Source organism: Neoarius graeffei, chromosome 6 (genome assembly GCF_027579695.1).
Source record: "Neoarius graeffei isolate fNeoGra1 chromosome 6, fNeoGra1.pri, whole genome shotgun sequence".
In the NCBI taxonomy this organism is placed as follows: domain Eukaryota; kingdom Metazoa; phylum Chordata; class Actinopteri; order Siluriformes; family Ariidae; genus Neoarius; species Neoarius graeffei.
The window spans coordinates 55,750,017-55,763,320 of record NC_083574.1 but is presented as its reverse complement, the minus strand read 5'-3'; the positions used below and the strand labels follow the sequence as shown (position 1 = coordinate 55,763,320).

General features: G+C 42.7%; 1 protein-coding gene across 1 annotated transcript in view; it reads right to left on the bottom strand.

The window, feature by feature from the left end:
- morf4l1 (mortality factor 4 like 1) overlaps positions 1-12,745 on the bottom strand; it is a 37,165-nt gene extending 24,420 nt beyond the window's left edge. Inside the window, exons 1-7 of the mRNA XM_060923891.1 lie at positions 12,609-12,745; positions 10,092-10,138; positions 4,200-4,267; positions 3,886-3,972; positions 2,748-2,828; positions 2,619-2,644; positions 2,333-2,421 (exon numbers count right to left, since the gene is read on the bottom strand). Of these exons, the coding sequence (XP_060779874.1) occupies positions 2,333-2,421; positions 2,619-2,644; positions 2,748-2,828; positions 3,886-3,972; positions 4,200-4,267; positions 10,092-10,138; positions 12,609-12,648 (438 nt within the window). The 5' untranslated portion in view covers positions 12,649-12,745. The remainder of the gene's footprint in view (positions 1-2,332; positions 2,422-2,618; positions 2,645-2,747; positions 2,829-3,885; positions 3,973-4,199; positions 4,268-10,091; positions 10,139-12,608) is intronic.
- Between the last annotated feature and the right edge of the window lie 559 nt (positions 12,746-13,304).

The window sequence follows — 13,304 nt, the reverse complement described above, 5'->3', positions numbered from 1 at the left end:
ACGTAACCACATTTAGCAGGAATAATTTGATGTAAGCATTTCTGTAAAAGTTTATCCAGTCTCATCATTTGAGAAATTCTGGCCCACTTTTCTTTACAACCTTCTTTCTGTTCATTGATGTTTGAGGGCATTTTCCCACCACTGCATCTCAGTGGGGTCGAGGTCTGGACTTTGACTCGACCATTCCAGGACCTTGATTGTTTTCTTCTTTAGCCATTCAGATGCTGATTAGCTACTGTGCTTGGGATCATCACCCAGTTGCATGACTCAATTTTGGTCCAGTTTAAGCCAATGGACAAATGGCCTCACATTTGTCCCAAGAATATTCGGGTATAAAGTGGAGTTCACCCTTGTCTTGGTGACTGCAAGTTTCTCCAAGTTTTGTGGCTGCAAAACAAGCCCAAATCACAACCCCTCCACTAACACGCTTAAAGATTGGTATGTGGTGTTTCTGGTGATATACAGTACGTGTGTTTGGTTTTCACAAAACATGGCACTGTGCATGATGACCAAACATCTCTACCTTCATCAGTCCAAAATATTATTGCTCCAGAACTTTTAGGGTTTGTTCAGATGCAATTTTGCAAATCTAAGTCATGCTCATTCTTTTTGGAGAGAAGGGACTTTTTCCTAGCCACAAGCCATAACCTCATCAGTCTTCTTCTGATTGTGCCATCATGAACATTCAGTGTGCTTACGGAAGCCTGTAGGCCACATGATGTAGCTGTTTGGTTTTTCCTTTATACCTCTGGGCATTAAAATGGTCTGAATTTGGGCCGAGTTTGCTGGGACGCCCACTCGTGGGATGATTGGCGACTGTCTTGAAGGTTCTCCATTTGTAAACAACCCTGCAGAATGGTGAATTTGATGTTGTCCAGGAGATAGCCTTATAACCCATCCCACGTTGACAAGCAGCAACTATAGAGATCTTGCATGTGACGTCACAGCCGATCCAGATTGTGACAGACGCCATCTTGTAGGTCAAACGCCATATTCCGCCTTCTACTTCTAGTTCTACTTCTGCTTTTACCTTTTCTTCTGGAAAACCCTACTATATACAATTCTACTACAACGGCTGCGGCTACAAGCTCTCCCTACCTGTGCACGGTTTTTATGTTTTTTGTGTGTATTTTTGCGTGTTGTTCGTCTGTACCAGACTTCAATATCCACTACAACCGTATGGACTTACTGGACATTGGTTTCCAGCAGAAAATGACGGTTTGTAGCGATTTCCATCGCATGCACAACATTCCGGACGAAAAAAAAAAAAAAAAAAAAAAAAAAAAAACACATTCCGGACGAGACCAGATTGCGAGAGCAGCGGGGTCTCCGTGGATTGTTATTGGAAGCAAAGCGAAGGAGGCAGCGCCGGGAGCCGAAGCAAAAGCGAGGCTACAGGCAGAGCCGGCCTGTTGACTAAGCTCAGAAAACAGCTACTCAAACCTCCACTGCCAAGCCTCTACCTCTCCAACGCCAGATCCATGTAAACAACACGGACGATTTGGAATTACCTTATTCTATAATCGGCTGGTCAGTGCTATACTCAATACTTAAGTGACTTACCCATCCAGTGAGGATCATTTTCTTGTTTACAAGATGCCACATCTGAGTCGCTGACAAATCCTGAATTTCTGTAGAGATAACTGTCCAGAGATTCATAAGCACGCAGTGCTTCACCACTGAACAGCGAGGGAAAGTTGATGAGGTAATCATACACGTCCGGGTATTCCGCTGGCAGTTCAAAATCCGGTCGTGAAAACTCCGTCCAGAAAGCCATAAGGGTCACTAATCTGTAGGTCGTGTATTTTAGACATGTATCTAGTTATCTGTTCATTAGAAAAATGAGCCGTGTAGTCCGTCGGTTGAAATTGATCCATTCTGTACACGAGTGCAGCAGTATTCAGCAGTGTTTTTGACCGACACGATGGCGGTTGTGTACTTTCCGGTCACGTGACTGCAAGATCTCTATTGCTTCTCTGAAGATATGGCTGATGTCCTGTCTTTTTGGCCTAATGTAAAACACCAAACTACTAAAATGTTCTGCTTTTATAGAGGTATTCACACTTCTTGATAGTTAACTGTGTGCATTTCATTAGTAACACTCTGCTGCTAATAATTGTGGAAGCGGAGAGGGTGTACTTAAGCCCCCACCACATGGTTTCTGAACCTCGGTTTTTGGTCGTCACCTGGAGTTACTTGTTTGTTTATAGAAGTTGGCGAGGACCACACAATTGTTATTTAGGCCTTGAGAACTTAAAAACACAGAACTGAAGAAGAGTGTACTTTTACTCTCCCCCCCCCCCATGACTGACACAGTAGGAAAACAACATACACTCTCCACAGTTGGATCAACGCGTGCCCTCTTCTTGCGTGGAGGGTGAGGAAGTTCTCCAGTGCTGGTGCCTTCTCCAGCTCCTGGTGCTGGGGGAGGGAAAAAAATAATAATAATAAAATTATATTCGGCAAACTTTGTTGCAATTAAATTATCTTCATTAACTACAATCACTGCCATAGAGTTGGACTGCAAATTATGAACCTTGTTTGTTTGGTTTTTTTAATCAAAATAAGTCAAAAAGTACACCGAGCTAATATGGTGATAGAGAAATTTTTCAACTTACTTTTTTGTTTGTTCTTTTTTGTTTTCCTGAAAATAAAAACAGAAAACTTTTATTTGAATTCTATCGGCGGGATTGATTATTAGAAAGATGGCACTTGGGCAAAGACACCAAAAATCAAGGTAAACTCACACATCAACATTTTTTTGCTGCACAGCAGCTATCTTCTTATTCGGTGCAACTCCCCTCATCCTTCCCTCAACATAATGGTCTCTACAAAACAGACATTTTTGTTTCAACATATAAGCATGCTCTTGGTTCTACAAAAAAATTTAAATAAATAATTCGCAGTTCTCGCTTCAAAATTTACTTGGAAAAACTAAGCATATTAAAAAAAGCAGAACCATAAATCAGAAACAAAAAAGGTACACACATTAAAAAGGAAAACCGTTCACGGAAGGGTTCCCTCCCCTATTAGTTCAGCAGTGACTAAGGCCCTGTCCACACGGCAGCAGATTCAGGTGAATCTGATAAAATTGTTTATCGTTTCGGCCTGGCGTCCACACGGCACCGGCGTTTTGGGTACCCCAAAACGAAATCTTTTGAGAACAGGTTCCAGAGTGAAAAAAAATCTGGCAACGGAGCCATTGCGAAATTGTCTGGATGAGTAGAACGGATTTATGATGACGTCACAACCACGTGCTTCACGCCGGGTAGAAGTGTAACGAACTCGATGCAAGTTGTCAACAAATCCTATAACTTGGTTCATGAAACGCGCTTACAAAATATTTTCACTGTGAATATTTATTGTGTAATGGTGCAGAGAGAGAGAGAGAGAGAGAGAGAGAGAGAGAGAGAGAATAGCCCTTAGGGCGGAGTCAATCCTGCCAGCAAAAATAGGGAGAAAAAAAAAAAAAAAGGAGCGATCTCACCTCTTCAGAGGTTTATTCCGGACCATTAAAGAACTCTGGAGGATATCAGAATGTTGGCGTACCGGCTTCCATCTACCCCCGTCTCCATTCAAACAACGAGCATGTGATTTAAAGGGACTATATCCATAGGATAGGGAGTGAGAAAGTGTGTGCGTGTGACAGCGACAGGGATAGTCACTGTGCGCATGCGTCTACTTCTATTGTTCTGGTGTCTCCGATGGGACCGTCTTACAGCGCACGTAGAGGTGTGGCATGTGTATTGCATCGTTTTCAGCAAGTGTTGCGTTGCCATATGTACCTGATATTTTACTGATCCGTTGCCCATGTGGACGCGATATTTATTTAAAAAAAAAAAACTCGTTGCCGTTGTCGTGTGGATGTAGCCTAAGAGAACTCACTGATTTGCCTTTTGAAGCTCTTTCTGTTTCTGCAGATTGCTGTCCACATATTTGAGTACACGGCTTTCAGGAACCCATTCGTCCCAGCTAAAAAGAACAGGACGCATTTGTGAAACAGTAAGCGACTGAGGAAATAAACCAAAAACACAGCAATCACTGATGAAAATGTCATTCGATCAGTATTAAAAGCTATCCATTTTGAAACAAAATTACACCAGAAGTAGAAAAGGTGCCTTCTACGTGACTGGTTTTAAAATCAACAGCTTTTCACAACAGTGACGGAAAAGCAGCAGAAACAAGCATCGTAAACTTACTTCTTATTCCATCCACTATAATGAATGAAGTATTTGACTTGTTTGTCCTTGATACTGATTTTTACACACTGCAAAGGAATACACAGCAAATAGATGAATGCCAAATGAACTGTGAGTACAAACATGTTACCTTGTAAGTATACATGTAAAGAAATATAAACTCATGTCATACCTTAAAATACAGTACTGTGCAAAAGTCTTAGGCACAAAGAAATACTGTCGACTAAAAATGGCTTAAAAATAATGCAATGAAATGTTTCAGTATTAAACAAAATATTATAAACAGCAGTAAGCCTTAATAAATGAAATAAAGTCGATATTTGGTGTGAAATACCCCTTTGCTTTAATTAAAAAAATAAATAAATAATGTCGTCTCAGGTACAATGAGTGCAGTTTTATAAGGAAATGAGCTGTAGGTTTTACTGGAGTATCTTGAAGTGCATATTCTGGACCAATTTCGTGTTTTTTTTTATATGAAAGTATGTCCCTTTACACACTCATCCAGAAGGGTCATTTTGCACAAGGCCATCTGTCTACAGCAGAAAAAAATTAAATAACAAAACGCGCCTGGAAAAATCCCAAGGGAGTCTGGAGCCAGATTCGTGACGTCACGTGCGGAAGCGCCAGCAGGCTGCGCGAGCTTTGCACGGTTTCAGTGCACAGCCTGTGTAGACCAAGCGCTCCCATTTCTCTCTCATTGTCCGGTCTTTTGGGAAACGATGAGTACTAATCCCATCATGATTGGTGTTGCTACACCCTCCTACAATACATCTGTTAACCATTTTAATAATTACACGATAACGTTGAAGAAATTTGCAGAAAACCACCAGGTCGTTTTCTCATAAACAAACCAGCGCTGACGTAGGATTCAGAGGGTGGCGTCCCGCACGCGACGTCACCAAAAATCAATGTTTGCCGGGAAATCCAAATGCCAAGTTTTTTCAGAAGCGGACCAACTCGCCTCAAATGGCTTGATTTCAACTGAATGTTTCTGGTATTGTGCAAGGTAAAAAAATAGCAGAGAATGCAGAATGTTACAGATATTTGACCAAAGTTTAATATAAAATAGGAGAATTACATTGATCTCGCTCCTGAATTTACCCGTGATATGCACTTTAAAGTGTCCAGAAGAACTGTGGCTGGTTCTGTCTCACACTTCTTAATTTTGCACCAAATCCCAGTAGCCGTTATTAAATGTTTTTCCTTTTTTAATCTGAAATGGTCTCTTATGTAATACACTGCTCAGATACAAACTTTTTTTGTTCTGTAACATTTAATTTTGTGCTGGAAAACGAAGGTTTGGGACTCTAAAATGTTCTTGGACTGATCTGATGTAGATGTACCAATGGTGTAGTGGTTAGCACTGTCGCCTCATAGCAAGAAGGTTCTGGGTTTGAGCCCAGCAGCCAACAGGGGCTTTTCTGCGTGGAGTTTGCATGTTCTCATGTTTCCTCCGGGTGCTCCGGTTTCCCCCACAGTCCAAAGACATGCAGTTAGGTTAATATGGGATGTTGAGTGAGGCACCTAACTCCCAACTGTTCCCCGGGCGCTGCCCACTGCTCTGGGTATGTGCGTGTCCTCGTTGCTCACGTGCATGTTCACTGCTTCAGATGGGTTAAATGCAGAGGACAAATTTCACTGCGCTCGAGTGTGCATGTGACAAAATCAAGGCTGCTGCTTCTTCCTTTTCATTTGCAGTCCCCGACAAGTCGATGGCATGAAAAAAGCATAAACACATACAAATAGACAAGAAGCTTTTATTTATCACACGTACACTCAAGCACAGACTGAAGCACAGTGAAATATCTGTTCTGCATTTAACCCATCTGAAGCAGTGAACACACACATGCACACACAAGCGAGCAATGAGCACACACACATACCCAGAGCAGTGGGCAGCTATGCTACAGCGCCCGGGGAGCAGTTGGGGGTTAGGTGCCTTGTTCAGCCCAACCTTCAGGCCATGGCTGCCCCATGTTAGCCTAACCACATGCCTTTGGACCATGGGGGAAAACAGAGCACCTGGAGGAAACCCACACAGACACGGGGAGAACATGGAAACTCTACACAGAAAAGCATGTGATGAATAAAGTTGTTCTTCTAAAGAAAAAAAGTTTGTATGAAAAAAAAAAAAATAGGGTGCCGAAGGGTAGTATCTCACTGGGCTGCGACAGCTTGCGACAAATTGCAAACGTCATTCGCGACAGAGTTTCAAAAGTGTCTTGAAACATTCGCAGGGCTTCTCAATTTCCTCGCATGAGTCGCAAAGTGTTGCTCCTTCGTTGCTGAAATTTTGAACATGTTCAAAAAAATTCGTGGGACACAATTTCTCCCAAAATAGCCGCAAATGCATCACTGGTGTCGCAAAACCGTTGCGAACCCTTCTCAAGTCAGTTTCCGTGAGGCTTCCTCTACTTCCCTGCTTGCCGAGGGAAAGCCGGGCTGTGACAGCCTGCAACTAGTTGGAGAGACAACAACTGCGGTAAAATATGCGAATATCAATTCAGTGTGACTCCAAGTGAAAATTGTCGCTAATTTGCATATTTTATCGCAATTGCTGTGGCGGCACGGTGGCAGGGTTTCCCATACATCGACCACTGTGTAGTGCAGCGCCACACAATGGATTCCTATCACCACACAATCAGACTCACGACTTTGGGGAAAAAAAAAAAATTCCGTTGCGTATCGTTCCGTTCATTAATAGTGCGCCATATTAGACCCTGCACCATATTGGAAGACCAACAAACTCGTGATCGGGGGAAATAACGGCAGCGTGCGGAATTTAAACCCACGAGGCACTTGATTCATCATAAACCTACAATGGTAAACTTTTGTGCTGTGTTAGGGTGTTCCAACAAAGCTGATGGGAAAGGTGAAAAGAAGTCGTTCTTCAGAATACCAGCTGTGATTGAGACACAAGGGGAGCGAACTAAGGAGCTTTCTGCCAGGAGACAGAGAATAAGTGCATTACTGAGTGCCTGTGAGCAAAGGAGACCCTGAACGTTGCAACCTCCCTATTGGCTGTTTGTAAAAACGTATCAATTGTTGCCCTTCATCGCGGACTCGAGAGACGAGACCTGACGAGTTAGTTTGTTGGTAGCAGAACAAAATGTCTGGACACAAATCGGGTTTTCAGAAAAGGAAAGAAAATAAATGCAGGGTCGAAAATACAAAAAAGGAGGCAGAAAAAGCAAAACGAGTTAAGGTAGGACAAATGGTTACTTTTCTGAGGCAGCCCGCCGTGGCTGCCTGCAGGCTTATTTATTATAGCCCATTTAGTTAAAATAGTTGATCTAAAATGTTTATAGTTATGTGATGGTTGTCCTCAGTGTTCGAACTATGCCGATATTTTCGGGGGGTCCCTTTTTTTCCCTTGGGGGGTGCTTGCGCTTGTCTCGGAGCGCGGATCTCCAAACACGAGAAGCCTATCTTACGCACATATCACACGGACTCCACACACGCATCGCGTCTGAAGTCATAACTCATCAGGGGAAATCGTGTCCGCATTGGCATGTTCAAAAAACAACCTCGCGTCAACAATGATACCACACACACAAGAAAAAAAAAAAAACAGTCAGGCTACTCAACAACTAACCTGGCAGCAGCAGTCGTTGTCATATCGGTTTATTTTATCTTTGATGTAAACACAACACTTCGGATATGCAAATGCTTCCCGTTACACACGATTGCTATGTCAATAAACATCATTTTGCCAATATTTTAGAGACCCCCCCAACATTTCCCAAATCATGCTTTCAAGGGATCTCATGTCTGTTTCAGGGGATCTCGGATCCCCCGAGTACCCCCGTAGTTCGAACACTGGTTGTCCTGATTTAGACTGGTGTGTTTTTTTTTTTTTTTTTGGGGGGGGGGGGGGGGGGGGGGTGTTGCGCGATGTTGCACCCGGGTCCAGATTAGGGCAGAACCGGCCCTGGCTACATTTCAGGTGTAGTTTGTTTTATGTATGTATGTACTTGCATAGATGTGTACTTGGTCTTCCAATACGGCGACTACCGAACTCTCGCGGCGCGGTGACGTCATGCGGGATCCCTCTATACCCAGACTGCAAGTAGGCCTGTTAGGCTAATTAAAAATAACGCAGCCTTCCTGACTCGTCTTCTGACCCCTTATTTTAAAAAGGTAGCCTACACCGTACTCGTGATGAGCTTTATCATAACCTTCTTGGCTTACATGAAACAGACATCCCTGAGTCAGGCTATAAACCAATTTTTATGCATACAGTAGCAGCTTGACGCGAGGAACCGGCCTTATTGCATTATCCCGTTTATCCCACTTCAGCATTCATGCAAGTTATTAATAATGGCTTGACATTCACAATAAATAAGGATTTCCCACTAGCCTAAATAAAATGTTGTTATACTCGCGGGGATGCCTAGTTGATGCTATCTGAAGCATAAAATCTGAATATATTAAGAAACATCTTGATTAGCTTTATTGGCGAAGTAGATAAACCATCACTGCATCACTGATACGCACACACACTGGCAGCTGATTCGCCCACTCCTCCTCTCCACGCATACTGCTCGAGGGCTATCAAGAGAAAAACCCAATGCAGCGTGATATTTAGCACAGAGAAGACGGTCAATGATATCAGGAGTCTACCAAAGTTTAGTATGATGTACTGTGCCCAAACACACCTGCCCAGTATGTAACTCAGAAAAGGTAGCCTTATGCTAGCTTTATGAACTGCTAGCCTTATAACGTTATGAATATTGAACATCCAGCTGTCAGCCTATAACGTTGGAAGCACAGCAAACAATGTGATAAAGATAAAATGCAGTAGTTGAGAGAGACTACTGTAGGATGTCCATAGGCTAATAATAACTTTGTATTTATTTGACTATTATAATTTCATTGACTCAATGCAACCCAGATTAGTATTGGCTGAGGTAAGTGTTGAGTTCAATATTTAAAATAAAAACCTCCAGCTTGTTTTTTGCAATTTATTCCTTGAATGTCAACTAAAGAATGATTGCCACCAAAAAGGCAAAAAACTAAGGTAAAAACTAAACTTTAACTTCAATTTTGGTGAGTAATTTTCATAAACTAAAGACAGGTTTTCCACCAGCATCAAGCCCAGCAAACTAATGGCCTGCCCTGTAATGTAAAGTTGGGTCGAGGAATGAAACCAGGCAGGGTTCTGGGAAAAATTGCTTAGCTGTCTTCTCTTAAAGAACTTAAAAGAATTTAGATTGAACTGAACAATCTCAAATGCTTCTTGTAGCTTTAAAATAGTCCCAGCAGGTGACTCTGAAGAAAAATACTGTGTTTTTGAACACCACCTGCTGTAAACACTTTGCATACACCCCAATGACCAACTCCACTGACCGCCACGACACCACTGTGCACGATTCCCTCATCGGCACAGTGGAGCACCACAAATTCCTACCTGGTCTGTGGGAAACGCTGCGGTGGTGTAGTGGTTAGCACGGTCACCTCACAGCAAGAAAGTTCAAACACAGCAGCCGGTGAGGGCCTTTCTGTGTGGAGTTTGCATGTTCTCCCGTGTCTGCATGGGTTTCCTCTGGGTGCTCTGGTTTCCCCCACAGTCCAAAGGCATGTGGTTAGGTTAATATGGGACGCCCTTGAGCGAGGCACCTAACTCCCGACTGCTCCCTGGGCGCTGTTAGCATGGCTGCCCACTGCTCTGGGTATGTGTGTGTGTTCACTGCTTCAGATGGGTTAAATGCAGAGAGGAAATTTCACAAGTGCGTGATGAATAAAGTTGTGCTTTCTTTTCCCAACTAGTCAGAGGCTGTCGCAGCCCAGTGAGATACTGGCTTAAGACTTTTGCACAGTACATGATAACTTTACAGATCAGACCCTTCATAATCAGCTTCAACTTAATCCTGATAAACTGAGATTGGGTACCTTAGCTTCGTATAGCAGCGGCCCATGAAAACACAGCACTCGTTCACCTGAAAACACAGGACAACCGAGTAAAGAGAAAGAAAGGGGGGAAAAAGTAACATTACTGTTGACAGTTCACAAGCATGTCACATAATGGACTTTCATGTAAATAAAAACCAACTCTGATTAAAATCTACCCTCACTTGTTTATACCTGAAACCTGAAGAAGGAAAAAAAAAAAAAACAGAAGAGTAAAGGGTTGTTTTACAATCAGGGTACGCAAGCTAAAAATCACATTTAACACTTATTATCTTCAATATCAAAAGGCTTGACTAAATAAACTTGGCTGTTTATTGTAGCCCTGTGATAGCTCTATTTACCATGCAAAAAAAATTTGGTGATAACGTTATTTTTGGTGAATGTATGGCAATATGTGTCATATTTAGCAAAATTACTCGTGTCATTTAGAAAAAGTGCTTTTTTGACCACAGGTAGCTCCAAAAGGGATGCACTTAAATCATTCTTTATACCATAAAACACATATTTGGTTCCATATCATTGGAAACATAGTTAAGTTTTAAATGTTGAATGCCAGTAAGTTTTCAGACTATTTTGATCAAATTAGTATGCAATTGTGTCAAAAAAAAAAAAAAAGTCCTCTCCGAGACAGCTAATTTTTCAATATAAAATAACATATCTAAAATGATTATTTTCATCCTAAAATGTGGTCAAGATATTGGGAAAAATATTAGAGACAACTAACACAAAGCTTACAGCCTTATATTTAAAGGAACAGTCCACCATATTTCCATAATGAAATATGCTCTTATCTGAATTGAGACGAGCTGCTCCGTACCTCTCCGAGCTTTGCGCGACCTCCCAGTCAGTCAGACGCAGTCAGACGCGCTGTCACTCCTGTTAGCAATGTAGCTAGGCTCAGCATGGCCAATGGTATTTTTGGGGCTGTAGTTAGATGCGACCAAACTCTTCCGCGTTTTTCCTGTTTACATAGGTTTATATGACCAGTGATATGAAACAAGTTCAGTTACACAAATTGAAACGTGGCGATTTTCTATGCTATGGAAAGTCCGCACTATAATGACAGGCGTACTAACACCTTCAGCGCGCTTCGACAGCGCATTGATACCTTCACCTCTCGGAGCTCCGTATCAATGCGCGCAGAAGGTGTTAGTACGCCTGTAATTATAGTGCGGACTTTCCATAGCATAGAAAATCGCTACTTTCAATTTGTGTAACTGAACTTGTTTCATATCACTGGTCATATAAACCTATGTAAACAGGAAAAACGCGGAAGAGTTTGGTCGCATCTAACTACAGCCCCAAAAAATACCATTGGCCATGCTGAGCCTAGCTACATTGCTAACAGGAGTGACAGCGCGTCTGACTGCGTCTGACTGACTGGGAGGTCGCGCAAAGCTCGGAGAGGTACGGAGCAGCTCGTCTCAATTCAGATAAGAGCATATTTCATTATGGAAGTACGGTGGACTGTTCCTTTAAAAGCACTATGGAAGTAGTGGATTCTGAATTGTCAAAAAAGTCCTCTCTGAGAATCACTTCATTTGTTTCTCCCATCTTATAGCAGATTACACAAAACTACCATACACACACGTGTCAAAAAGTTACCTGAAATCTGTTCTTTAACTTGTTCTTCACTTAAAAACTGGTACAAGAACCAGTTTGAATCGATTTGAATTTTGGACCCCTGTGACACAAACTTTGTAAAACAACCCTAAAGTAAAGTAAAAACTTTATGCTCAATCTTTAGCCATTTACAGGGAAAGCCAAGTGTGTGTTTTATCTACAAAGTCCAAGTAATACACACAGTGTGCTTTGAAGCTACTGAGTGGCAGATCTGGGTAAACTTCATCTTCTTGCAACAGGTCTAAATGCTGATATGGAGTGAGACTGAAACAAAAATGTGTGTATGAGATTAAAAAGGAAGGGGAGAAAAAAAAAGCACGATGAATTGATATATTTCTCTCTTGATCATAAAATGCCTCCAGGATTAAAATGAAACATGACATTATGGCTGAGGAAAATGGACTGCGCGTGCGCAGAAACCCTCAGCCCACCAAAATCAACATGCAGGAGTAAATATATAATCGAGAAAACAATAATGTTATTTTACTAGCTGTGTATCACTGATAAGAAGTTCCACGAGCTAACGGATACACAGACAGACACTGTGCTAATATAGCTAGCTAGCTCCTTCAGTTATGCACAGAGCGAACTAGCCTTCGGTTTAATGACAGCCTTTGAGTTAAAACTCCGCACACAGATGACAAATCAGCCGCAATGATTCACAACAACGTTATTTCCGTAGCATAAATGTTTGAGGTGCATCTGTGTTTTGCTAACTCATACACGCTCGCTGAGGTGCAGCTGTGTTTTGCTAACTCATACACTCTGGCTTTGTGTACAGCACACTCATTTCTGCGCGCGCGCCATTGTGCTAGCTGTAGCACTAAGCTAACCAGGTCTTTTCCACCCGACCCGCTGCATTTCACACCCTCTTACCTTCTTGAAATTTAGGTTTAGGGTCCTGTTTAGGCGCCATTCACAGCTTAAGCACTAAAAATAGCTGGAAAATCAAATCCAGGCATCGCCAGCTCCGATTCCGTTCAGATACGGTGAAGGCGCCGCACTACGTCTCCTCTTCTGACGCATTAATTTGGCGACCGTGTCACGTGACTTCATCTAAAAACGCGTTGTGTTATTGTAGTGTTTTCCCACCCGTATTCAGATCCAAAGAGCTGATTGGTTCTGGGCATGAACACGTTCTTTTTTTTTTTATTGTCAAGAGGGGATATCTCATCTCATCTCATTATCTCTAGCCGCTTTATCCTGTTCTACAGGGTCGCAGGCAAGCTGGAGCCTATCCCAGCTGACTACGGGCGAAAGGCGGGGTACACCCTGGACAAGTCGCCAGGTCATCACAGGGCTGACACATAGACACACAACCATTCACACTCACATTCACACCTACGGTCAATTTAGAGTCACCAGTTAACCTAACCTGCATGTCTTTGGACTGTGGGGGAAACCGGAGCACCCGGAGGAAACCCACGCGGACACGGGGAGAACATGCAAACTCCACACAGAAAGGCCCTCGCCGGCCCCGGGGCTCGAACCCGGACCTTCTTGCTGTGAGGCGACAGCGCTAACCACTACACCACCGTGCCGAAGAGGCGACATGGTGAATAAAAAAATAAC